Source organism: Siphateles boraxobius, unplaced genomic scaffold (assembly GCF_051911475.1).
Source record: "Siphateles boraxobius isolate OS27281-9 unplaced genomic scaffold, OSU_SipBor_1 6, whole genome shotgun sequence".
Classification (NCBI taxonomy): Eukaryota; Metazoa; Chordata; class Actinopteri; order Cypriniformes; family Leuciscidae; genus Siphateles; species Siphateles boraxobius.
Window position 1 is genome coordinate 29,861,946 of NW_027509186.1, and position 27,249 is coordinate 29,889,194.

General features: G+C 36.7%; 1 protein-coding gene across 2 annotated transcripts; it reads right to left on the reverse strand.

The window, feature by feature from the left end:
* Positions 1-6,284: 6,284 nt before the first annotated feature.
* Positions 6,285-27,080, reverse strand: snx19b (sorting nexin 19b). 2 transcript variants are annotated; one of them, XM_077208793.1, is made up of 13 exons: positions 26,916-27,078; positions 26,455-26,510; positions 24,720-26,313; positions 24,258-24,396; positions 24,074-24,174; positions 23,836-23,955; positions 23,630-23,751; positions 23,458-23,551; positions 23,122-23,308; positions 22,070-22,199; positions 10,281-10,465; positions 8,658-8,745; positions 6,285-7,923 (listed from the first exon to the last, which is right to left on the reverse strand). In XM_077208793.1, exons 3-13 carry the CDS (start codon positions 26,292-26,294, stop codon positions 7,800-7,802), a joined length of 2,865 nt encoding a protein of 954 aa, XP_077064908.1. In that variant the 5' UTR covers positions 26,295-26,313; positions 26,455-26,510; positions 26,916-27,078; the 3' UTR covers positions 6,285-7,799. The 2 variants fall into 2 exon arrangements, with proteins under 2 accessions (XP_077064908.1, XP_077064907.1); XM_077208792.1 differs by lacking the exon at positions 26,455-26,510 and having other exon boundaries at positions 26,916-27,080.
* Between the last annotated feature and the right edge of the window lie 169 nt (positions 27,081-27,249).

Here is a 27,249-nt window from a genome sequence, read left to right on the forward strand (position 1 = left end):
TTCTGCTCTCGATCTGCTTGTGAATGCTGCTATGTAAATGTCCCCTGAAACATGGAAGGTCAAAACAGGTTCAGCCTTTGATCACGCGCCAATGTAAAGCACAGTACAGACAGGGGCCGTACGAAAAATCTATCTGAGCATGATCACGGCCTCTTTAAACTGTGTTAAACGAAGACATATTGACCTGAAGAGCGCAGTCATTTAGGGACACGCTGTCCAAGACATGTCATGAGGAACTCCCTATTAGGACAGATACCTCCCTATTCTCATAACACTCCTCTACTAGACGCCTTCACATTTCTTAGCTAGCATGAGTTCAGTGTGGTTCTGGTTAAAAATGAATGCATCATCGTGAAAGCTGAGCTTTCATTTAGGTGCGGGGTGAGATGTTGAAGAAAGAAAAGAAAGGCCAAATTGACCTCGGGGCAGCAAAAAGGAAAAAAACAACAAAGATTTATATTAACTGCAAGGATAGCAGAGATTATGATTGAATGTTGTTTTCTGTGTTCCCTAAAGCAGACTTCATGCAAGCTCATACAAGTCCGTGTTTGCGGGACAGTAGTGAGGGTCTGGGCGCGTTGTGTTTCCTGCACTCAGAACAAGTCATTCATCTAAAAGTAACGCAATCAGTTGGGATTCAAAGCTACTCTCAATGTTGTTTGCATCATGTGGGAGAGTGGGAGAGTTAACGCTAATGAAATGAATCAATGGCACCTTGATAAATAGAGATTCTAAAAGATCGTCAGGTCAGTGAAAATACAGCTGGTGATAATATGAAATATACAAGCATGAGACAACAAAAAGTATTTGGAAACTTAAGCCACACTTAAATAGTATCAGTGTATTGGTAATATATATAACAAAAATCACATTTTTAAAAGTGATAGTACAAACACACTTCTACTTGTTTTACGTTTTAAATGATAATACACACACACACTACCGTCCACTCCCATTTGGGGCAAGTACCTTTTTTTTCTTCTTTTTTAAAAAAAATAATACTTTTATTAATCAAGGATGATTTAAATTGATAAAAGTGAAAGGAAAGGCATTTATTAATAAATAAATGTTATTTTGAACTTTCTATTAGCCAAATAACACAAAATTATCACAGTTTCCACAACAATATTAAGCAGCAACAACTGCTTTAACATTGATAATAATAAGAATAACATTAACATTGATAATAATAATTTTTTTGTGCACAAAATCAGCATATTGGAATGATTTCTGAAGGATCATGTGACTGAAAAAAATTCAGCTTTGCATCACAAGAATAAATAAGATTTTAAAATGCTTTCAAATATAGAAAACAGTTATTTTAATTGTAATATTTCACAAAATTTTTTACATCACAACATGTTTTTACTGCAATTTTTGATACAAAAAAATGCAGTCTTAGTGACGAGACTTTTCAGAAACATTTTTAAAAATGATACCAACCTCAAATTTGTGAATGGTAGTGCATATATTACATAAATATTTGGACACTCCGTGGTTGTAAAATATTGGTTAAAAAAATCACCTTGATGTCAGTGTAAAAGTTTAAATCTAAAAGCAAAATTGCTCAAAAAAGTGAATAATTCTAAGAAAAGCTCTAGCATCATTTGTTTTTACTTGATTTGAAATTTTGTTATCTAAAGAATAACATTAGTCCTTTAAGTGTGGTATAAGTGTGCAAAAGTGTTTTTGAGGGGGGATGGGGGGTCTTTTTTTACCTCAACTAAACTTTTTAGTCTTTGCTTATACTGCCACCTTGTGGTTGAAAACCAAACTATCCTAATAATCCCAGCAGCTCTAGGGCTCCTTCTTTTGGCAGAACTAGAACAAAAGCTCCATTTGGATATATATAAACTCTGTAAATACAAGTAAACACTAATTATACATCTGCGAGTTGAAAGATTAATTGCTTCATATTTTCACAATGCTGACTATATATAAACATGAGCGAATACTGAATATAAGAACTGGATGATCTCCAGGAGGCACTGTGAGAGAGAACTGAACTACATTACAAAAATTCTTCCCTAATACAAGACAGTACAATATACTGTCCGGCATAATTACAAATATAAAAAGACACTATTTAAAAGCATCTGACATATCCAGTGATATGTTAAACACGTCTTGTTGGCCACGACTATAGCCGCGGGATAACACAAACCAGAGACCAAATGAAACTTTTCGTTGGCCCAACACAAGTGTCTTAATTGAACGCATGCCTGCTTGTATTTTTTGTTGCATAAGATAGTGAAAAAAAAAAGAAATGTAGAAAATTATGCATCTAATTTTTGCCAAATCTGAAGCATGTCAAACGTTCCTAGAGAATAAACGTTCAGCAAATGATTGCATATCTTCAGTGAAGCCATGTGTTTTCAACATAGATGTGGATGGGTTTGAAGTTCATCTTTAATTTTTCAACAAGTTAACAAAGAGAAAAAAACTGAGGCCTTGTGAAATCAGTTATCACTAAAGAACTATGCGTAGGCCTTTAAAGGGCCAAAATGTTCAACATGGCCAAAGATACAAAAAGGCAGGATCAATTTATCAGTGTCCTTTTGTCACAAAGTACAGCTGATGATTTATTGGTTTAAATTACTGAAGCGCTCATGCGCCACATTAATGAAGTGAACGCCACTGCTAGCCAGCTTGAGCAGGATGTAACGTAATATGTAGTCAAACGAAAATATTTTGAAATGACTCAAAAATATCAAAATCCTGAGCCAGAAATAATCAAAGACACACCATCAGGTTTCTCTTCATCTTTAACTACTCTAAGGTGTAGACATTTTCATCCTGTCTTGCATTGAAACAGAGCGTAAACCGTATGACTTTCTTCTATGGAACACAAAAGGAGATATTTAACAGATTGTCCAAGCTGCTCTTTTCCATTCAATGACAGTGGGTGGTGACCAATAGCTGTCAAGCTCCAAAATGCACATAATAAGTAGTTAATACATATCATAAAAGTAGCCTGTGCCACTTTTGCACTAAGTAATCTGAAGTAATAAGCTCATATTTTTTGCAAATTTAAAGGGATATTTTGCCCCAAAATGTATTAATTAAATTCTTTTTTTTTACTTTCTTTCCTCTGTGGAGCACAAAACAAGAAACACTTCATAATTATTTTCTTTAAGATTTTTATTTAAAGAAATTCTTATAAGCAACAAATGCATTGAATTGGTTATTTGACAGTAAATACTTTTATATTTTTACAAAAAGTTATTTTTTTAAAAAAAAAATGCTTGATAATAGTAATAAATGTGTCTTGAGCAGCAAATCAGCATATTAGAATGATTTCTGAAGGATCATGTGACACTGAAGACTGGAGTAATGATGCTGAAAAAAATCAGCTTTGTCATCACTGGAATACATGATATTTAAAATATATGCAAATAGAACACAGTTAATTTAATTTGTAATACAATTTCTCAATATTGCTATTTTTACTATATTTTTGATCAAATAAATACCGCCTTGAGCATGAGACTAATTTTGAAAACATTTTGAAAATATCTTGCTAACCTGAACTTTTCAATGGTAGTTTGAAAAGTGTTTGAAGTGTTTAAATTAAGTCAAATTTAATGGGACCCAAAACAACTTTCTTTGTATTTTAAAAAAGAAAAGAATCAAAATATTCTTTGCCGCTTTATGGTGATGATACACAGGGCAACTTTTTGAGCAATGTTGCTGGGCAATTGCTATGGCGTCAACGGGCAACCAGATGAGACACAAGGCCCACAACGGATTTAAATTATCCAGATAGAAATGTATTGCCCATTTTCAATGGGAAAGTGCTCAAGCAACAATCGCTCGCCAAGATTGCTCAATAATATTGCTCAGAAAGTTGCCGTGTGTATCATCACCTTTAAAGGGGATATAATATGTATAATTCAGAAACCCTTGTTATTAGCGACACTGGTGGCCATTAAGTGAACTGCAGCCAACAACTTAATGCTCTTTCGGTATTATCCAGAACATAAGCTTTCGCTTCATATGTCATAAAGACTTTATATATAGAGTTTGGTCATAACGAAAGAGGCTCTCAGGAGCGCATGCATAAACGTCACATCCTTTTGATTTTCCTGACAAAAGCGTTCAGAGTCCTTCACAATAAAAATTATACAGGTTTTTCTAGGAAGTTAGGGAAGTTCTCAGGTTTTTATTAAATTTCGTTACAAGCTGCTGCTCACACACTGGCAATAAGAAAGCGATTAATAGCCTACATGAACATTCTTACACATAGGGCTATAAGCACACCCTGAACAGGATTTAAGCCCTAACATCCTGTTAGGCAGCTTTGGTCAACATTGACTTTCATTGTATGGAAAAGAACAGCTACAACTTGCTTAGGTTTGAACCAACAATCATTAAGTTGCCAACCCACATCTTTAACCACTGGGCCATATCACTCCACAATATATTACTAAGAAACTAGTGCAAAACATTAAATATGAAACATTTGCATCTGTCTCATTTGTCAAGTGTGCTGTGAATGTTGGTTATTGACAGGGTCCTCGTGTCAGGCCTACTTCTTTCATTGAGCTAGATGTCATTGATGACTAAGTCTGTGAGCAGTTCCAGGTCTGTAGCACCTCAGGAAACATTCCTGTGCCGTGTTGAGTGTTTCCTAATATTTGTAGGAACTGCGTGTGGGATGTACTGGCATATAAACATTTCACATACTGCACGTCAAAAGAACACGGTTTACATGTTGTTGTTTTTGTAAGCAAAGCTTACAATTAGACTAATTGAATTACTAATATAACATACTAAAATAATTACTAATATAACATATTACAAATTAAATTGTTAGTTTGTAATTACGTCACATGTGATTAATTTAAATAGACACATTTAAAACTACTAATATAAAAACAAGCCTGTCGGATTGCTCTTATAATTTGCTAGTATTTGAGCATTGTGTGAGCTTTTTTGTTCTAGTTTCCATGAGCACATCACTAATTCTTGAATAAAACACAGAATGATTTAAGGATCATTAATCTTTTAAAATTCCACTTTTCTGAGATGAGGTTTTATTTCTGTTATTTCCAGCTAAGTTATTTTCAGGTTAGTGCCAATGTCCTTGACCTGTTTTTTTTTTTTTTTACCAGCTTGCCTTTATGCAATCCAGTGGCACTCAGAGTTAGACAGTTAACAACATTTTGGATACTCATGCAAGTTTAAGAAAGGGCTAATGCATAATGATTAGATAGATAGTAGTTTTTGTTGTGACAGAAATCAGTGAAGGTAAAGGGTCATGATGACTACACACTCTGAAGACTCGCCAACTTGCCAGACTCATTGTGTCGACCCCAGAATTAGTCCCAGATACTAGATCTGATTTCAATAATCCAACGTCTCTTTGTTAATCCATTTCTGTTGATTTTGGAGATAGACCTATTTTTCCAAGGGCAAAAACTTTGAACAAAGGTTTAGAGATGTTTTCCACCAAATTCTAGGAAAATCTGGATGTTTAGCTCCAAGATGTCTGTGCTTGTAATCTCACATCATAGAAACAGCAGTGCAGTATTATTTACCATGAGGAGGATTTACTGTAGCATGTTATGTGTTTTGGCAAATGCTTCCCCTTGTTGTTTTCGACCGGCCACGTGTATTAGCATGATGACGCAATGTTACATTCCAAAAATGGAAACAAATGTATTATATATGTATATTATATGTAAGAAAAGTAGATGGAATATAAGCACTGACAGGTCCATTAAAGTGACAGCTTGTCAATAAAAAATTAGCAGTAGGGTAAGTGCTACCAAATTCTGCTCATTAAAAATGCTGCCAATAGAATTACATAATTTTTAGTTGAGAAGTGCTGTTTAAAATCACAGTTCACTCAACTTCACTTATTCACAACGTGTTAATTTTTATCATGTGAAGCTCATGAATTACTGACAACCAAAGATCATATTGTCAAAATATTTAATAAAACAAGTCAATAGTTTTATATTACATTGTACTTGATGTCATTTAATCATTCTTTTAACACATAATTTTCCGTTAGGTTCCATTCCATCTCAACTAAACATGACCTGTGGGTCTGTGTGACCTAAAGAAGCCGAAACAATTTCTGTTCACTTTTTTTTTTTTTTTGTAGATTCGTTTGCATCATTTAATATATAAATCCCCAGTATATTTTTGGTACCAGCTGTTTTCCTGTTTTAAATGTAAACTGAATCACAATTACGTTTGAGTAAGTCGTTTCAAACAAGTGTAACATGCTAACTGAAATTGAACGCACTTTATAAATAAGTGACGACTGAATTCAATGACAATTTCGACTGCTTTATACTATCATTTCAATATACAATAAAACAACATAAGGCATACAATATATACGCACCAGATCACTAAGTGCAACATTCAGCGCATTACGCACGAGTACAGTGTAACAAAGCCATTAAGCCATTGAAATGCATACTTGGGCAATAGGGCTTACAGTGCAAAACTTGAATCTAAACCAGCATGCATCGAGACACAGCTCAAATGATCACGTACAGAAAGGAAAGGGTCGTTTTACACAAATACTGGGTAGTTTCTGCAAGCAGAATGGTGACAAGATGACACGATGCTAATAAAACATGAAAACTGACAGTAAGAATCACATCTGCATCCATTTGTTACTGATTTTTAACTGAATTAGATTATATTCACACACATTAAGGCAACAAAGACATTACCATGTAATTCTCTATTATTTGTTGTTAAAACTCAATTTGCCTTTTTATAATGTACATACAAGGAAATTAACATTTAAATAAATTAAACATTTAGATAGATCACCCAAAAATGAACATTGTTATTATTCACCCTTCATGTTGTTCCAAACTGGTATGATTTTTTTTTCTTCATCCGTGCAAAACAAAGGCATTTTTAGGAATGTTGGTAACCAAATAGTTTTGATGCTCATTGACTTCCATTATATGGACAAAAAAAGTCCTCAGACCAATTATCAAATACATGTTCCACAGAAGAAAGAAGTAATACAGGTTTGGAATGACAAGAGTAAATAAAGACAGAATTTTCAAGTTTTGGGTGAATTAATACTTTAAGATAACTTACATAATTCAATAATACATTAAATAAATATTAAGACAAATGTCTCTTTTTGATGAATCAACATGATCTTTTCTTTAGAGGCATTCTATCAGCAGTTGTGAAGAGTGACATTATATTTAAAGGCTTCATAAGTTGGCTGAAAACACACAAAGCACGTACAACTTTACCGTGACACCAGAAGCAGATGTGACAAAATTTCATACTCAAAGAGGAATCTCAAGGAAAAAAATAGGCTTTCCTCCAATGGAAGGCTAAAGAGATCAAACTGGGACAGCGTCTGAAGAATCATTGGGAGGGAATGTGTGTAAACTCCAGGTATAGCAAGACTTAAAGGCCATAAACAAGTAATAGGATGGTGTGGAAATGATCTGTGCAGTCCATTTGTAAGAGCATTGCCCAAAGCTGAAGTGAGAACACGGTGGATAAAAGTTGGAGAACTTGCGACTAATTCAGATCCGGTATGTAGGGCTTTTGAGATGGGACTTGTGGTTTGATAAAACACAAAACAGGTGTCCATTAATCAATGCTCGCCCGGATGTGCGTAGTGTGTCCCAGAAACAGGGAGACCAAATTGGTGCCAGACACAAGCTAAAGTGAATAAAATCCACACTTTCTTGATCGCATATTCCTGCCTGTATTTCCACCTAACGCTGCAACGGACCTCACACGTTTGTATGCGATACGTATGTATGTATGTATGCAAGCGGTTTTATGTCTCCACACACTTATGGTGGAAGCTTCTCAGCATTTTTGGACAGGCTGTGCAGAAGTGTTTTCAGAAAGTCCTCGTCAGACAGCTCAGGGACAAGAAACTCGATTAGCAGATCCCAGATGCAGTACACAAGATGCCTGCAAAAAAAAAAACAGTCACAGGAGTTAACAAGCACTGCTACAGTACATCCTGCGCACAGATCCAACAACACTGTATCATCAAAAACCTCAAGATCCTAAACAGGATGTCACGCAGACATGCCTTGTTGCCTTCCCAACTCTTTATTCAGCACAAACAGCTCATAAAGCAAAGGATACCAAGTCAATGTATAACTGATTGTAACAGCATCTGCTTCATCTGGACATCTACAGCAGACTACAGCATGTTCTAGTAAATCAAAGAGCTGCTCTCTCAAAACCCAAGCTGGTGAGAATAAATCATGCATCCCCACTGTGGTAACAGTCTACAAAGATGTCACGAGGTGTCCTGATAACAACACAGTGATGTATCTATTGAAAGCACATTTTTGCATTCTTTTATCGCTATTGCTTACTTGTTGTGCCATAAAAAGAATGATAGTAAAGTAGTGAATAGTAAAGTAAATTACAACCTGACCATTTTAACCATTGAAGCCATATGTTCACTAGGCCATATCTGCTTTTGCAGCTACAAACAGTGCAAAATGTTGAACAGTGATGACAAGATGTTACAATATATTTCTGACTATATTTTCATCTACGTCCTGACAATTCAATGGAATTTGGAGTTTCCAATCAATGTTATTAATCTCATAAATACGCATACAGGAACATTGCATAAATGGCTGCGGTGCTGATTTTTATCTTCATCTGTGTTTAGTGCTCAAACACACCTGTTTATGGTGGGGTCCTGAAAAGAATCCACAACCGTCTGCCAAGTTATCTTGTACTTCTCAGAGCCCAGCATATCACAAATGAGATCTGTAAAAACACAACAACACACAATGAACTCAGTCAAGGAACATAGAGATGAAGATCTGCTAGACTACAATACACTATTGATAAAAAAACAGTCATTTTTCTGTTGAGGTAGATTCCTCTGACCTTCCCTTACTTATATTTTGATTCAGCTTCTGAACAATGGTGTTCCTGAACAGTTTTTGTCTCAATCACACAACTATTTGTAAACCCTATTTTTCAAAGGTCAAATTTTACCTGTTCCATCCAAAACCCATTATTAAATGCTAAAAAGATATAAAATCGAAAATGTTCACTCAAAAGTTATGAATCAATCAATAAAAATATTTAAGCGTGATTAATCTCTTAATTTCCTTCATATTTGACACATTAATGCACTCAGTTCCCTTTTTATTGAAAAACCAATAGAGAATCAATTACTGATCTGGCAGTCATTTAGCAAAGAGATGAAACATCTCAGATTATGCCAATTACATCTGATCTGTCCTTTAATTGTGTGTCAGTGGAGATCTCTTGAGGTGAGATTCCCTGATACAATTGTAAAGCGCTTTGGGTGTACAGTAGTACATATGAAAGCACTATATAAATGCCTAATTTATTTATTTATTCATTCATTCATTCATTCATTTCTGTAATTGATTTTCTTTTTTGAAAGAATTCTCTTATTCTCACCATGGCTGCATTTATTAGATTAAAAATACAGTAAAAACAGTCATATTGTCAAGTAGTATTACTTTTTTACGTTTAAAAAAAATTTAATTTTATTTATGTGATCGAAAAGCTGATTTTTCAGTGTCACATTATCCATCAGAAATTAAAAGTAGGGTAGGCAATTTTTTATAAACACTTTTTGTTATGCTGGTTGAAACTCTCTTCCCATCCTGACAGCAATCAATAACAGGTGTGGTCTAAATATTAAACATGTACATTTATCTTCAGTGGAAGTCTCAGGACCAAAAAAAATTATCGTCCCATCACTGCATTCCGTCTGATACGATGTCCTACCTGCCTGTCAACATATGTATTTCCATACCTCCGTGCACCCTGCTCGCGCAGACAAGACACGTCATCATTAGGTAATGCAGTGTTGTGGACAGACAGCCAATGAGCACCAAAAACAAACAGAAGCTAGCTAGCTTTTACAGTTCCTCCTAAACCAAAGCAACGAGCTTATTCTGCATTCACACCATGTCGTAACCGTAATTAAGTTGGCAACCCATGGCGTTCTGAGCTGATTTCACATCTTCAGACTCAGATTTATGAATTACTATGTCAACAATATCAACAATGAAATGAATCTGCAGCAGTCAGGTTATACAAGTAAGAGCTCTGTAAGTTGTTTACGTTCATTATTATTGTAAAGTTATGTGCTTTGAGACACGAGGTAATTTAATGCAGTTTCTCGTGACGCTTTGCAGACTTTGCTCTGGCTGTGCTCGTTCATGTATGTTGGAAGAGGTGTGGCTTTGGAGACGCGTTGAAGCGAGGGTGGGATCTTAAAACGGTAGAGTGTGTGTGAATATTATGAGGCGTCTCACCTGGCAGTAGTTTCATAAGGCACTGCAGAGCCTGTTTTCTGCTCTCCTGTTTCTGCTGCGGGCTGCGTTGGGGTCGGGGTTGAGCCGGCAGACTTCCTCCAGGCCAGATGGCCTCCTGCAGTACCCGCAGATAAATCACCCAATACTGCGTACAGGTCAGGTTAACCACACCCACCTCTAGCCACCTATAGGCCAATCACAGGAACACAGAGAATTTCATATTACGCTACAAGAACAAAAATTCAGGATTGCTGATGAAATCCACTTTGGGTACGTTTACAAAACAACGATGTACTAAAAACTGTAGTTTTTCCGTTGTGTGTTTGAAAAGTTTTGTGTACAGGTGATAATGTTGTCAAAATTATCCCCATTCACACGTATCTGTTAAAACGACTATAAACGGTATATTACGCATGCCAGGCCAATAGTTGGCAATGTCATGCACCTATGCACAAACACATTCTTCATTACATGTAAATAATAAATCTTCCCAGGTCGTAGTAGTGGTGCAGTAAATCTAAACTTTACTGGAGAAGCATTCATTGATCAGTATCTTGTGCAGCACAAACACGGTCCTGTAGTTCGCCATTGTTGTATTTGTTGTCAAGTACTCGCACATGCCTGAACAGGCAATACGTATAACTACCTCACTGTTTTCACAAATTCGTGTTTTTGTAGTTTACATGGAGACGGTAATGGTATCATTTTCAAAAACTTGCACTTTGAAACCCATTTTCAAAAGTTCAGGCCCCCAAAACATCATTGTCTTGTAAATGAACGGCCAAAATTCATGAAAAGTTTTCAGTTTTTAGCTGAAAATGATGTCGTGTAAATGCCCCCTTGCTAATTGATGTGCTCCATGCAAACAGCAGAAAACACGCTACAAACCATGTGTGATCAAAATACATTCAAAAATTCTACCAAATGGAAAGGAGAAGTCGAAAATAACATCATGTGTTTGGACTCCATCTTTCACGAATGTCCTTCAGCAAAGTTGAAGTTCACATGTGCCACTGCAATGTTCTTTGTCTATTCCGATTAAAATCTGTGACGGGCCACATATGGATATAGTTTATCCTTTAAAAATAGTATCTCATTTCAAAGAATCAATTCTGCAAAATTACTTTTGGCCACTTTATGCTGAAGAAATTGTGGATAACTGAGGGATTACATAATATTACTGTGGATGAGACCATTTAATCTTTTAATAATCACTACCATTTTGGCAGACAGGCAGCATAACAAAAAGAACTGAGAAAAATAGGTGGAAAGAAGTATTTAAAAACATTATATTTTTATGAGAAAGGCTGATAAGATTTTAAAAAAATTTGAAAACCAATATGCTGGAAATGAATAATGTCTATTTTACTAGGATTGCAATTTGATTAATTTAAATAAAAAATAATAATTACATTTGACGATCTATCCTGTGTTATTTTAGTATCACTGATATTCTATTATAATTTTTATTAACATTTTGAATTAGATTTTTTTTATTTTAGTTAAAATAATAAAAAGGACAAAATTACTAAAACTTTGTGTTTTTATATATATATATATATATATATATACACATACATATATACACACACACACACACATATATATATATATATATATATATATACATATACATACATACATATATGTCTATATAGTTTTATTTTTAGTTGTAGTTATTTAAGTACTTCAAATTTACCTAAATGAAAATTAGAAATGCTGCCTTGGCAACTAGCTGAAATAAAATACGTTTTTAAAACTAAATATAATATATATTATGTATATATTATGTCAGTATGTATTTCAGTTCAGTTAATATTTTTTGTGGCAATAGTTTCAGTTATAGTGAATGATAACTCTGGATCAATCAAATTAATTGCAATTATTTGCATATCAATATTTTCATTAAAAAACAAAAAACAAATAAAGAACTCAAAGCCATGACATAATTCTGGCAAATGAGTAAATCACTGAATGGGGGGCTCGAGACCCGTGCATTTACATTTTTTTTCTGTTAAGTAGAACGACAATCACACTAAACACGTTTTTGCAAAGAAAAACGAGAGATGCAGGTCACCGGAATGAAACAAATAAAGCAAGGTCGGAAGACGCGTTTAAAAAAAACAAACTACTTTTGAACTACTGCACATTTGACCATGTGTTTTAGAATGCTGTGTGATGCGCAACAAGCCGCAAAAGTACAACAGTCAAACATGACTATCTAGTGCCGGTTTTGTTTTACAATTATTTCTTATAAATTAAGTGTTTTGTGTCTTATAAGCAGGTGATTTAATGCAGCAGAAAAACCACTGAGCAACTCCAGTCAACAGTTATGTTGGAAACAAGTGACAAATAGTCAGAAAATCTATAATGCTATAATTATATAACCCAATCAGGGCTCAAATCACATAACCAACTGGGAAAACATGTGCCCTCACCTGAGGGTTTTCTCCTCTCATGAATACTTTGAAGTGGAACCAGGAATTTCCAGTGTCACTGATTTAAATCCGTCCTGCTCTTCGATTACATAGCTGGTTTATTTTGGTCCTGACTCTTTGAAATGCCACAGATGCTACTTGGTGACAGAGCCTGAGATCCAGAGAACCTCTTATGGTCATGCTTACTCAATGCCAAAAAGCAAATCGGTTTCCTAAGTATCTGAGCTGTCCCCAATAGGGATTTCAGTCCAAAATGCATACATCTTATGTTTATGTCAGAGGGAATTAACACGGTGTGTGTGGAAGACATATGGATGCCAAAGTCTGCTCTACTTCAAGGCTACTATAGTGTCTAGCAGCTCCATTTAGACTCTCAAACAGAATGATGGATTTACCAGTGGCCATTAAACTACAATTCTGGTCAAATTTCAATGACCCATGCAGTAACAACATGACAAGTTTTATTTGCATTGCCTGTCTGAGGAATATATAGGGATATTTACCTACAGCAGAGATTTTTTATGGACTGCATGTTTGTACACATTGATGAAAATCTAAAAAACATCAATATGCAGTGTTTGCACACAGGATTGCTATTCTGTTCCATGACAAAATGCTATATTTAGAGCCTGCAGTAAGTTTATATAGTAGGCTTTACATCAGCTAAGTACATTTTAAAATAAGTCGAACAGGTTTTATTTCCTGGAATGATATTCAAGGGTCACTTCTATAAATGCTCCAGTCAAAATTCTAGCTTGTTGCCCTAAACAAGAGTTCTAAGTCAGCCTGCAGATCTAATAGATAGAGGTTCTGAAAGGAATTGTACCGTATGTAATTCTCGAGAAGCTCTGATGTAAGGTGATGGAAAAAAAACCAGCTGTTCCAAAACAACAAGTGGAGTATTTTATTCCATTAATGGCATTTCTGCCATTATAAAGGGCAGTTAATGTGGACTGGCATGGTCTTTGACGGAGACGTGCAGCATTAGTGGAGGAAGACATTTCTCAAGCCAACAGGAGTGGAAAACAAGGGTGCATGGAGCTCACTGGAGCCAATTAAGTTTAAACTACCATTTTCAGATTTTATTGTGAGCCTTCATTTCTTCTGATACTCCAAAAATATAAACATGATAATTATATTCCATTCACAGCCTTGCCTGATCTGCGTCTCAAATAAACTTGGAAAAACTGATGTGATGGAAGACTCTGTAGGAACTGAATTTACATGGAGCATTAATTATGATCCAATAAACTGTGTTACCGGAGACAAAAAACAATACAACACTTGCAGTCCTACAAAGACAATGAATGAAGAGGTCTAATTGCAGTTTAGCGGCACTTTCATTCTACAGAATACAAGACATTTGTCAGCAGATCAAGAGAGACCATATTATAACACTTAGGATATCCCAAAAAAATTAATAAACTAACACTGCCTTGGCAAACTCCTAACAACTGATAGAACGACCGACAGAATGATATACAGAACGATAGAACGACTGACTGATAGAGAGTCAGAGTCTGTGTAGATGTGTCTCTGCTTTGCACATCTGGCAACTGTCTCAGTCAGATTGCATGGAGATTGTCAGCGGACAGCCATAAATTTTCAGTTGGATTAAGAACTGGATTCAGACTTGGCCACTCCAAGACATTAACATTGTTTTGAAGCCATGGCTTTATGATTGTGGGCACTATCTCGATGGAAAACAAATCTCCCAAATCACAGGTGTCCAGCAGATTCCATCACCCATCCCATTTTCCTCCATGATTTCCCTGTTTATTTTACTCTCATATTCCTTCTAGGGCCTGCTGAAAAGTAGCATCCACACAGCATGAGGCTGCCACCACCATGCTTCACAGTCAGGATGATGTGTTTTTGATGTTCAGCACCAGACATGCCATTTAGTCAGATGGCCAAAAGATACATTTTGTCACCAAAGAATCTTCATCCAGCTGGCTTCAGAGTCACCCAAATGCCTTCTTGCAAACTGTATCCGAGATGTCATATGACATTTTGTGGCTTTCTCTTCGACACTCACTCATTAAGCTGTGACTGGTGAAGCAGTAGTTTTAAGTGGTTTCTATATAAAGCCAGTAACTCTTCAGAGTTGTCATTGGTGGTCTCCCTGAGCAGTCTCTTTCTTACATAGTCACTTTCCATTTCTTAATTACTGATTGAACTTGACTCCAATGTTCAATCAATGACTTGGAAATTATCTTGTATCCATGCCCTGTACGTTTTCAATTTTTTCACTGATTTGTTTTAATAATTTTTCACAGTTTAAGGTCTGCCACAATGCTGCGATACAGGTGCATTAATATTACAATCAATCGAAAACATTGTGATTCTCAAACCAGTAGGTTACACTAGTAATAATTTAGGTGTATCATATCAAAGGGGGCGAATACTTTCTATACTCCGGAGATTCACAATTATTTTAGATCACCTTGTAAAATATTTCAGTTAGTAGCTCATTGAGAGTTTTACAGTCGATATTTACTTATTTTACATAAGTTAGTTAATAATTGCGTAGTTGACAGAGTGTAACTAACAACTATAAATTAAGTAACCACCAACTAACAATTTAGATTATAGTTGCTAGTTCCTAGTTCCTAGAAAGTTAATTGATAGATACATAGACTAGCAACTATGTAACTTTCAACTAGTCAAGTTACCTAATGCAATCGAGCACATGATATACATAACGATGATATACAGAACGATACGATAACTATCACATATAAACTGTCAATGACTTACTAAAACATATGTAAAAAGGTAAATATGACAGACAGACAGATAGATAGAATACATATGTAAATATTTTTAAAAAATTGTTTTATTTTTTGTTTTCTAAGTCAAATCTATACTTTGAAAAGTCTAAGATCATGAAATATCAGAGACAGAAACTGATTCTAGTGCAGGTGTCTGTAACAGGTGTCTGTGCAGACTGATTATTAAGAGATTCTTGTCCAAATAGAGGTAACAAGGAGACCAATTCAGCTCCTTCTTTCTTACCAAATGGAACATAATGACATTTATGAGCAGCCAAGAGCTGAAATTGCATCAATTTGCGCTGTGAAATAATCAAATGCTCTGGGTTGTGTGCCAGCATTTTAAACAAGCCATTACAAGTTAGCAGTCTGTTTCAAAACCCAGGAATGTTGGACCAAAACAAATGGTCTTTCTCAAGTCCAAATTAACTGGTTTATCTCAGACTAATCCATCTCCATGCACAACTTTTGCAAAACAAGCAAATACTTTCACCTCGGAGGCCAGAAGCTAGAAATTGTTTCTTGGCACGGATAGCATCTTGTACGGGTTTGTAAGAAATCATCTCTAATGCAATTTACCAAAGAAAAAAAATGACAAACATAAACTGACAAGAGATGAGATGTGAGATGAGATCAAAGTGTCATCACTGAGATTTTCCATAGGGACACGAAAACAAGGCGGTGTGGTCCATGTGGTCTTTCCACATGGGTCTACTGATAGGTCCATTAAAAATTTTGATGTTATGTCTTCAGCAAGAATCTTAAAGTGCTGTCATGACAATATTTATAATCTTTCATACTCTAAGTGATTTGCAGATCCGTCTATACTGTGCCGTGTGCATCTTGTAATGATGGAGCATGATGAATGCTGGCTTTTCTAATCAATACACCTCATCCTGTAAGAATGCAGTGAAGATGTTCAGTTTTATTTAGCACTGACTGAACTTGCATATCTCCAATCAGATATTTCTGAGTGTCTGGTTATGTGGTTGCATGAACACAAAGAGTACAATACCAACACTGTTTTTTTTTTTTTTTTTTACAATGTTGTTGCAGAAAACCTGGATGGAAAAATATTCTTTGTTACAGACATGTTCTCACTATGCCTACTATAGATGATTTTAAAAAAGAATATTCAATCTAAAACAATACATCACAAATCAGAAAATTATGAGGCTCTTGCCACCACATTCTGGAAAAATAATAAATATGAGAAACCATGACTGTGATACAATTTGTGGAAAGCTTAGATCTATTGATGGACAGTCTGTAGTGTGCTCGGAAGCTTGAGTGACTCTTTAAAAAACAGGAACGATTGACAAACTGTGTTTTCATGTCTTGCCTGTTTAATATGGATATAACCAAGCATAACCCAAGGATGGACTGCGGGTAGTTTACAGTACAGTAGTGTGCAGTACAGCCAGCCAAAATTAAGTCTGCAGAATGATGGATCAGAGGAAGAGAAAGAAAAAGCAAGAGACAAATGTTTTGCTGTGCAATAAAACCATGGTTGGCAGCCTTTCTTACCTCAAGCCTTTTCCAAACTTCCTGTTTATGAAATAAATATAGAAGGCACAGCAGAATAATCTATCATAGCATCGTTAGCCCCATCATAAGCAAGACTTTTTCACACACCCTTTCATAACACTAAAAAATCCCCATAAAAGTAGTTTATATTACAGAAGAAGGCAAGTAAAAACAGGTTTAAAATCGGCGAAAAAATTAAGTAAATAATTTTAATTTTTGAGTGACCTATTTATTTTAAGGGTACACTATGAAAGAGAGATTTAAAGGGATATTTTGCTCAAAAATGAAAAGGCCTGCATGTGTCATAACAAACTTGTATGACTTTCTTTTTTCTGCAAAATGCTTTTCCTGAATTTCTCATTTCTTTCAGTCATGCAGGTTTGAGCCAAAAATAAAGGGTAGTACACTACTGTTTATTATTATTTTTATATAAATATCTTTACGGTCACTATTGATAAACTGAATGCGTCCTTGCTGAATAAAAGTATTAATTAAAAAACCTTTGAACAGTTACGCAATTAATAATGACAGTATTTTCATTTTTGGGTAAACTATTCCTTGAAAAACTTATGGAAAACCTCCATGTAATACCATTGTAAAAAATAGCAACTGAACTCATCCATCATGAACATGTCCTGTACAACTATCACAACATATGACATTTATGTTGTGAAAAGAACATTTGAGAACAGCCAATCAAAACATCATTTCTACAACCGTTTCTTGACATCTTCAATCAGCATTTGACAGTATATACTGCCACCAAGTGGTTTTATTACACACATGATCACTAATGTAAAGCAGACGGTCCTCGATTCCTCTTACGAAGATCAACCTTCATGCATAGTTTAGATCTAACTGTAATCAAACACACCTTAGCCGGATAATAAGGGTCTTAAAGTCTGCTCGAAAATTACAGACAGGTGTGTTAGTGCTGGAGCAGGAATCCATTATGTAAGAACAGACAGTTCACATGTTTGTCTCAGGAGTTACTTTAAGTCGAAGCCGATGCAGGTTTTTGCAGTAATTTCCGAGCAGTGGTCTAAAATAAGGGATCAATATTCTCGATCATAGTTAGCATTCTACTGCTGTTATCAAGGGCACAGGCATATGTTAAATCATAATTCTCATCAGGAAACTGAATGATATAACCACAACCATATTGTGATTGTACTGAAATGATAAGTGAGCTATTGCTAATAAAAGCAACATGTAGGCTTTTATTCTGGGTCACTTTGTAAAAATGTATATCAGCTGCCTTCATAACCTGAGGTTTGTGTGACAGAATGTGTAAATTTCCAGTTGGAAATGGCTTGCCTCTGGATAATTAGTCAGACAAAGACATCCGGTTCAGTGCTAGAAGAGCCGCAGACGCCGGATAAGTAAACTAATTCTTTCCCTAAGATGATGTCCGATGTGTCTGTTTGCACCGAGGCACGAACAGCAGCTGGCCCCCTCGTGTCTCCCTTGTATCCACACAATCACACGCTGCCATTTCAACAGGACCTGTCCGGCATGTAGTGTGTCACGGCACACAATCTGTGGGCCAATTCACGTGGCAGGGGTGATATTTTAATCGACTGATTTTAGCAAAATTGTCTGATAGACTGTGCCCAGTACCTGAATATTTTGTGGGACTGCTTTTTTTCGAAAGTACAGTATCTTTCAGGACATTTTTATATTGCTGAAACAAACAGCTGAGGCTAAGAAACTTATATCAGGGGTGTCCAATCCTATTCCTGGAGAGCCACTAACCAGCAGAGTTTAGCTTCAATCCCAATTAAACATAGCTGAAACAGCTAACCGAGGTCTTCAGGATTACTAGAAACTTCCACGCAAGTGTGTTGGAACAAGTGGGAGCTAAACTGAGAAGGGTTGGACACCCCTGACTTACATTAAGTAATTATTTTTCCCAAGCAAATGTCACAAGGACGTCCTTAACCTTCGGAAAATGATGCTTGTCTACCTCATGAAGTCGAGCTATTTTTTTCTTCTACTTTTATTTGAATATATCTTATATGAGATTTGCATTTTTGTACCCCGTTACCAAAATGAGGGACATGCCTCAATATGGTTTAAACCCCTGATTTCTGTGTTTTAAATACTTTCAATCAATGCACATTAAATAAAAAGTTACAAAAAAATAAATTGGCTTAAATGTATTAATAACAAAAACATACCAAATCCATAACTAGAAAATAATATGAATAATAATGAAATGTATCAAATGTTGATAAAAAAAATCTTTCCTCTGAGCCTACTTTCACAGATTTTAAATATCCTATCAACAAAGAGAAAATATTAATGATTAATTCGGCTTAATTGGTCAATAAATTCTGCAGGTCATTAAAAAAAACAATGTTATGTACACCGATGTTACTAAATTTCAAATTGATCCTCTATAAGGGCTACACCCACATGTGCCATGAATTTCTTCCTACATAAACAACAGAATAAAAACATGTTTTTAGACTCTTCCGGGAAAAAACAATAATGGGGAATTGCTCAAGAATTTTTTTTAGTTTTTGAAAGTAATGTGTGTAACAAGTAATGACTGTAAACACAATGCAGATGTGCATAATTTTGATGACACAGATTGGCAGCTGCTTTAATCTTACCAATTACAAAACAAAATATTTACATAAATGTGGCTTCATAAGCTCAACAACATGACTGTGATTCCATACTAAAGCTCAACAGAATTACGTGTCTCTAGTTTGTTAGTAACTACACATTCCTGCAGGACCAAACGGTTATGGTGTTCAAGTGAATTAGTAGTGATTTTCTAAACTGATTTTACAGCATTTCGAATTATTATAATCAAATAATCTAACTCAAAAGGTCAATATCTAAACCAACCCAAAGGTCACAAAAAGGTAATCTCAAAACCTGCTCTCATCTGATGAATCAGAATTACTTTCTTCAGATATAAGTTTTAGGAAATTGGGTTAGGTAAACAATTAGAAGTAACAACGGGCCGCAAAGGGTAAAACTGTGCACTACAAACCAATGTGTTTAAAACTACGACAATACATACAACTACCTGTTAGCAATTTCAAGCAGCATAACAGACTATTTTCGTACAGCTAAAAGAACTGGAAGCAGAAGGCAATGGAAGCCTTGCATATCAAGTTACAAATGGCCTGCTCAATGTTAACAATAAGGTGGAAACTAAGATTAGGGTGTAGGTTAAGGTTAGGGGTTAGTACTAGTTTCAGTGTTGCGTAGGCAAGCAGCACTAAGATTGACGTGACCAATGAAATCTTTCAAATCGGCTGTGGGGCAGGATTGTGCAAAACTGGTTTGAGAAAAGGAACCACACAAACTTCCACAAAACTTTGCAACTGAATTAGACATGTCAAGGACACCAAAGTGTCCTTGTCCTGAAAAAAGGCTCAAGAAACCCTTGTTAAAAGCAGAATGAAGATTAAATGTGTGGATAAAGAAAACTCTGTACATATCTGGAATAAATGGAACCATTGTGAAAATTTATTTCGAGAACAAATAACCATTATACTGATCAGCTTGAAACCACAAAAGACGCACCTTTGAGACACTGGGTCTATCCAACTGTTTAGGAAAGACACGGGTCTCACTCCAGCATTCCCGTCTGATGGCTTTTGGCCATCAGCTAGAACATTGCAGGAAGCCGGTCTGCAAGCAGGTGTTTAATACACCGCCGCACAAACGAGTCATTTGAAATGGCTAGACATCACACCACGAGGATCTGCAAAACAGATGCGTATGGAGCTGAGGGATTGCGTGTGTGATTTAATGTGAGGCCTGACCTTTCAGCTTGAATCCTCAAGGATGGATGGGATGGTTTCAAAGAAACTAAGAAAAAAAATGTTTCTTTTATAGCACAAGGTTTCAGTAACCTCTCTGCATTAGAAAGGCATTACTGCGCCGCGGGATAAATCTGCACATGGCAGACATGCGGTCATCGCTAAACAGAGTAGCAAACACTCCAAGTGCTTTAATTAAAGGAAAGAAGAAAGCTACAACAGCGAGCTGAAACCGAAGGTGGCTCTGTGGGATGTCCCGTGATTGTTATTAACTCCAAAAGTAGTGGAGCAGAGGAGGGGAGAAAGCCACCTGTTGACAGCTTTAAAACACACAGTTCTCACTTCCTACATCAAGTTGTCATCGGTCCCCACAACACAACTTGTTTAATAAAGTATCTATATTCATGTTTAAAAATAAGAATGAGCACACAATAGTACAGCAGTTCGGGGACGGAATGAGTGATGACTTCAGGTGACACCTCATTAAGTCAATCCATCTGTCGGTCGTGTCTGTCTTTAGGCCCTGTTGAGCGTCGAGGCTATCTTTAGAAAAACAAACCATCATCCTACATGCTGCAGTGTATAGTATGTGCATAGTATGTATACATTAAATATGCATAAAATATAAGAATGAGCCACTATATTTACCAAAGCGAGCAGTATACAACAAACACCACTGCATCGAGAACTACATGAAATCTCTTTCTTGACTAATTATTTGATCGGACTGCCAACCGTGAAGACATTTTTATACTAAATTGGATTGCTAAAGAGCCATTTTTATTTCCAAGATAAGTGGATGCTTATAATCTAGCATACTACAGATTTACACAATTATTATAGAAAAATGCCTTCTGTGTCCCAAAATTATTTTTTTAAATATTTTTTAAATAGTAGCCAAGTTTGGGGTCGGTAAGATTTTTGAAAGGTTTTTGTAAGAAGTCTCTTATGATCATCAAGGCTGCATTTATTTGATCAAAAATACAGTACAAAAAAACAGTAATACTGTTAAATATATTTAAAAAATTGAAAATTATAAATTATACAAAAAAACCACATCCAAAAGTATTAATCTTACTGACCCCAAACTTTGAAACTGTAATGTATAACACGTAAATAATAAGCATTTAAGCAATAAGCAATAATAACTTTTTTAATTTCAATCATAAATGAACTGATGTCATAGTCATAGAATGCACTGAACGTCCTCTGATGAAAGATTGACCAAAGATTAATTACACAGAGAATTATTGGAGATGACCCACCTTTCTAAAAGGGTCCCAAATAGCAGTCTGATGGTCCTCTGGATGTTCTCTGTGCAGAGCCAGCTCCACTGATCCTTCAAGAGCAGGCACAGGATATTCAGGGCCTGGTCAGACAGAGCCGTCTCACTAACTGTACACAAACACACAGGTACACGACACGTGATAGAAATTAATTAGTCACAGCTGGAAATGACGTCAGTCAAAATCTTTGAAAATGTATTTGTAAAATGATTTCCAGAATGAATGAATGAAAAAGAGCACAGCATGGTCCATGTCCACGAGCAAACTAAAATACAAAATATGGACGAATAGAAATCTAATCACTAACATGATTTTACAAAATGGAACATGAAATGACTGTTTATTTTTTTCTGAACAGAACTATGAAAGCTTTGTCAGGTTTTTTTCAATGCAAGGGACACACATGAAAGTACAATGCTGCCCTCTAGAGTTGCTGTCCATATAGTAATATCACAGATCAGTTCTACTTCTCCAATGTCCTTAAGCAGTGATTCTCTACCTCCACAAACTACCAGTAGTATTTGGGGATAGTATTTAAATGAATAAATTATTATTAGTATATTAAAATAATCTAACCCTAATCTAATTTAAAATGCTAAAAAACACAATGGAGGTATAAAATTAAATCATAATTTTTTTTCTCATCTCAATCATTTTTATTGCAAACATTCAGTTCTTCAAACTTCTAGAGTCACAAAATTAATTATTTCAGGGAGTATTGAGGGTTAAAAGGGGTGGGTTCTTTGGAAACAGGGGTTCTTTGAGATAAACGTTGAGATCCACTGGCTTAAAGGAAAAGTCAACCATTTAGTAACCCCCTCATGACATTCCAAATATTTAATTTAATCTTTCAAATAGAAAAGGAGGATAAAAAAAAAGCAAACGTATCATATAAGTGGTATTTGTTTGAGAAAATTTCCACTCAAGTAAGCCGCTAACACAAGAACAGCTGTGATTGCATCATTACATCGAGTTGACCTCAAGTATTATTATAATAATCATTATTATTTCTCTTATACAAGAGTCATTACCAGAGTCACAGAAGGCAGGTTCAATCTGTAACTGTGCTTTGGTACATGTGCAGGTTTTCATATCCCATCTGGGTCCCAGGCCTCCGCTTCTTTCTGCATCAGCATCAAACCCTGGTGTGTTAATCTCGAATCGCTCCTTCTCGGAGATGAAGCTCTTCAGTCCATTCAACGAGAAACCATTGAAAATCTTCAAAAACAATAGCAAATCAATGCATATTACCTGTTGTTGAACTTGCACAGTGACCATTACAGATCAGAGTGGAAATGTCCATTTCTTGTTCGCTTCCTGCTCTTAAAGGCGGCGGAAAAGAACAATAAATAATGACTGCTACTTACAGTGCTGTTTTCATCACAGCAGTAAAGCACTTTGGGTTTCATGTCAGATACGTTGAGAGCAGGGGACATTTTACTAGAGAACCTCATTCTAGACCTAGAAATGAAGAGAAAATCGTGTTTTAGATATTTACAGCTATGAAAGACAGTAAACAAAGCAGGTCTCTTGCCATACTTGGATTTCTTGTCAGTGGACAATTTCCCATCAGGCTCTGCATCCATGTCATCAGTAGGGCTCTGTGGCTCTGAGCGAGGGAAGGCCGTCTTCAGGGTGTCCACTATTGCATTCACCACAATCTGCCAAGTGACGTATTGAACACAAATCGTAAAAGGTATTTTTGTGAAGCGTTTCAGTCATGCAATGTGCATTTTGAAAAGTACCTTGTCAATGCGTGAAACAATGAAAGGTTTCTTCACAAAGGCAATTCTTGCATCAGTGTTTAGAGCGAGAAATTCTTGCATTTCCTCACTGTTGGCCGTCTCAGGAATGGCACAAAGTTGCTATTATAAAAGAAGACAGCAATGACCACTTAAAAGAAGTTGTGTGGAATGGATTACAACTTAAATATTGTCAGGTTTACATCATTTATATTAAAATAAAGAAATTCAAAGAACGTACTCTAAGGAATGTCTCCAAAAGACCTTTCCTGGCCTCAACCTTGTCACTGTCCATGTTTCCAAATGGAAGCTCAGGAAAGATTTTCTTTGGTCCTTTCACGTCTACATTTGGCAAAACAAGACAACTAATCAAAACACTGTATTGGAAAACTTTGGCACCGAAAGGACTAATTTGCTCTGCTCACTTTTAATAATTTTGCGTAATTCTGGTTTCTCCTCCAAACGGGTCTGAAGGTTGAGGAATTCGCTGTATCGTCGGTTGACAGTGTGATAGGCAAAGGGCTGCAAAGATTCTGGATTCTCTGAGTCCACAGCTGTCTCATACTGCAAGACAATCACATCATCATTATCAAGTAAACATTATAATGACTTTTTGCTAAGCTCCTTCCCCTAAGCTTTACAGAACTGGAGATTTTCATAGTATGATTTCCCCTAAAATGTGCTCATAAAATGCTAAACATTTATTGGATATCTTGTCCAATCTGTCTGCAGAGACTGAAGTAATTACTGTTATGGCCATTAAAGATGAACTTTGAGTGAGCGTTAGATTACAGTATTAGGGAATATAATTGTAAAATTAGGAGAAATGAGCATAAACAATTAAATATCTAATACCAGCCAACAAAGGAAAGCTAGCGCTAATTCACCTTTACAGTGTAGAGAGTGTAGGGATGTGAGCCAGTGCCTCTGTGCTCCTTGGCAGTGATGGTGCCAGTGATGCGGAGGTTCTGTATAATGACAGGACCCTCTGGGCTGCCGAGGGGCTCGAAGTTGAAAGGTGCCAGGGACGCCATCCCAGCTGGTGAAGAGACCTGGATGGGCGCAGTCAAAGCCAGCTCACTGGGGTTCACCAGGCCAGGCTGGTCTACACTCGAGTTACTTTTCTCCAATGGCTGAAGAGTGCAAAAGAGTCGAGATGACTCTTCCACGGGCACACCGGCAGAATGTAGCTCCTTCTCTATTGAATTAGTGTAAATTGGAAGTTCATCCTCGAGATCTAACACATTGTCGACTGGAGTGGTGCAATCAGTGAGTCTTTCTGAAAGGGTCTCCTCTGTGCCAATTAGAACCAGCGATTCCAGAGAGCTCCGCTTGAAGTCCGTCAGAGGGGATTCCAAATCAGAGTCTGTTTCTTGATAGAACGGATTGGGCTTACCGAGTCGCAAATATTCTCTGGGGCTAAAACCCAACGGAAACGGTTTTGTCAGCCGTGGTTCGTCTTCCTCCAGGTTGTGTGGAGAATAAAGTTCAGTGGAATCAATGACATCATAAGCTGCAAGTTCTGGTGTTGGGGCCTCTGTTACTGTGGGCATCTCTGGGGTGACTTTTAGGGTCAGAACGCAAGGAACCTTAAGTTCTTGTGGTGCGTTTTCTTGAGTATATACAACTTGAGATGGAGCCTGAACTTCTACTGGTTTTGGTTCTGGGGTTCGTTCGCTGGATTTAGTGAAGACGCTTATAATCAACAAGTTTAGCCAGTCTGGGTCGGACAGTTTTGTAATTAAAGGCAGAAGAACGTTGCACGTGATAAGTTCGCCCACTACAAATCGACCTGTTCGCGTTTCTAAATGTGGAGGAGGTACAAGAGCATGTAGAAGGAGATCTACAATGGCCCGTACGTAATTCACATCGACAGCAGAGCTCTGAAGAGCAGGATGAGGTGGGCAGAGTTTGCTGTACGCCTCCCAGAGATCTCCATCTTTATCCACCTTTTGTCCTTCCTTGGCACTCAAGTAGCACTGAAGGTGGCATCCAGATAGATCGAACAGCCTTTGGGATAAGGCTTTCCTGTCGACCCTTGCCGCTCTACCCTTGAGCTCCAACGCCATGTAGATCATGGCATTGTGCACCTCATCCTCAAACTCCTGTTCTCTTGAAACTGTGGCGTACCACGAGGAGACAAAGTCACGAATGATCTTGCCAACTGTCTTCTTGATTTCATCTTCCAGTTGTTGCTCACTCTCGGCACTATGTGGGATCTCCTCCAGCTTACAAAAACGCTCCAGATGAAAAACACTGTCTGAGTCCAGGACAGCCTTGGAACTCAGCCAACCACCTAAGACCACTAAGAGGCTTGTGAAGACACAGAGGAGCCAAACATTGACCAGCAGGTGGAATAAGAGCATCCAGGCCAGCAGTGCTCCAAAACCAAGAAGCCTCTTCTGGACCAAAAACTCAGACAAGCCCCAGGCGCTCGGGTTGAGAAGCTCAGGCTGAGACATTGCAGAGATTTACATGCTCCTGTGAGGGAAAATGGAGAAACACACCATTTTTATGTTTTTGCAAAAGTATAGCCATAGTATTCTACAATTACTGTCAAGTATGTCTAAAAGTCTAAAGGGACAGTTCAACTAAATAAAAATTCTGTCATCATTTACTCACCCTCATGTTGTTCCAAACCTGTATGACCTGTATATTTTGAAGAGTGTTGGTTGCTTCTGATTTCCATGATTATGTGAACAACAACAACAAAAAACCTTTTTAAAATATCTTCTTCTTCCACTAAAGAAAGAAAGTCATTCGGTTTTGGAACAACATAAGGGTGAGTAAATTATGACAGAAATGTCGTTTTTAGGGGAAAATTGTCTGCAGCAGGTAACCTTTGACAGCTTTAAAAAACGTAAAAACTGTAAATAATATATATGTAGTTGAAATAAGTAAAACACAAAACAAAAATGACTTGTTTAACTAATCTAGATATCATGACTTCATTTTTATATAACAATGTCGTTGATGTATGTTTTGATGGGTAACGTTAGCCTATCAAGCAGCTGTTTCGTAACGCTATTTAAGACATGCAATATATGGTACAATGAAACATTATTGAATTAAAATAATCTTACCTCAAGAACATAGGTGGTAGTTGTAAGGTGCAAATTTGGAGACTAACCAATTCATGTTAAAACGCCGACTCGTGCGGCCTTGCAGTGTTTTGACAGCTTCTTCCTCGTCATCTCCGCGTCAGATGCTGTACTGCATTCAGCGTTTTGTCGCCCTCTAGATGTCATGCCGATCCCTGCAGAGCCCTGCGACACCACACTAGTGACAGCCTCGGTCATTCACTTTCTCTGCATTTTGGTTTATACAGCAATGAAAGTGATGGGGGTGAAGGAACATCCCTCCCTCCAAATTATTTTTGAGAAGACCATAGTTAAACAGGCTTGGAAAATTATAGCA

What these genes read in the sequence shown, in the direction of transcription:
- snx19b (XM_077208792.1), bottom strand. Translation starts at nt 26,294, where the DNA reads ATGTCTCAGCCTGAGCTTCTCAACCCGAGCGCCTGGGGCTTGTCTGAG. An exon ending in ACACTCTCTACACTGTAAAG is followed by an intron (nt 24,397 to 24,719) that starts GTGAATTAGCGC and finishes ATTGTCTTGCAG; the next exon opens with TATGAGACAGCTGTGGACTC. An exon ending in ACCTGCCTTCTGTGACTCTG is followed by an intron (nt 22,200 to 23,121) that starts GTAATGACTCTT and finishes GTTTGTGTACAG; the next exon opens with TTAGTGAGACGGCTCTGTCT.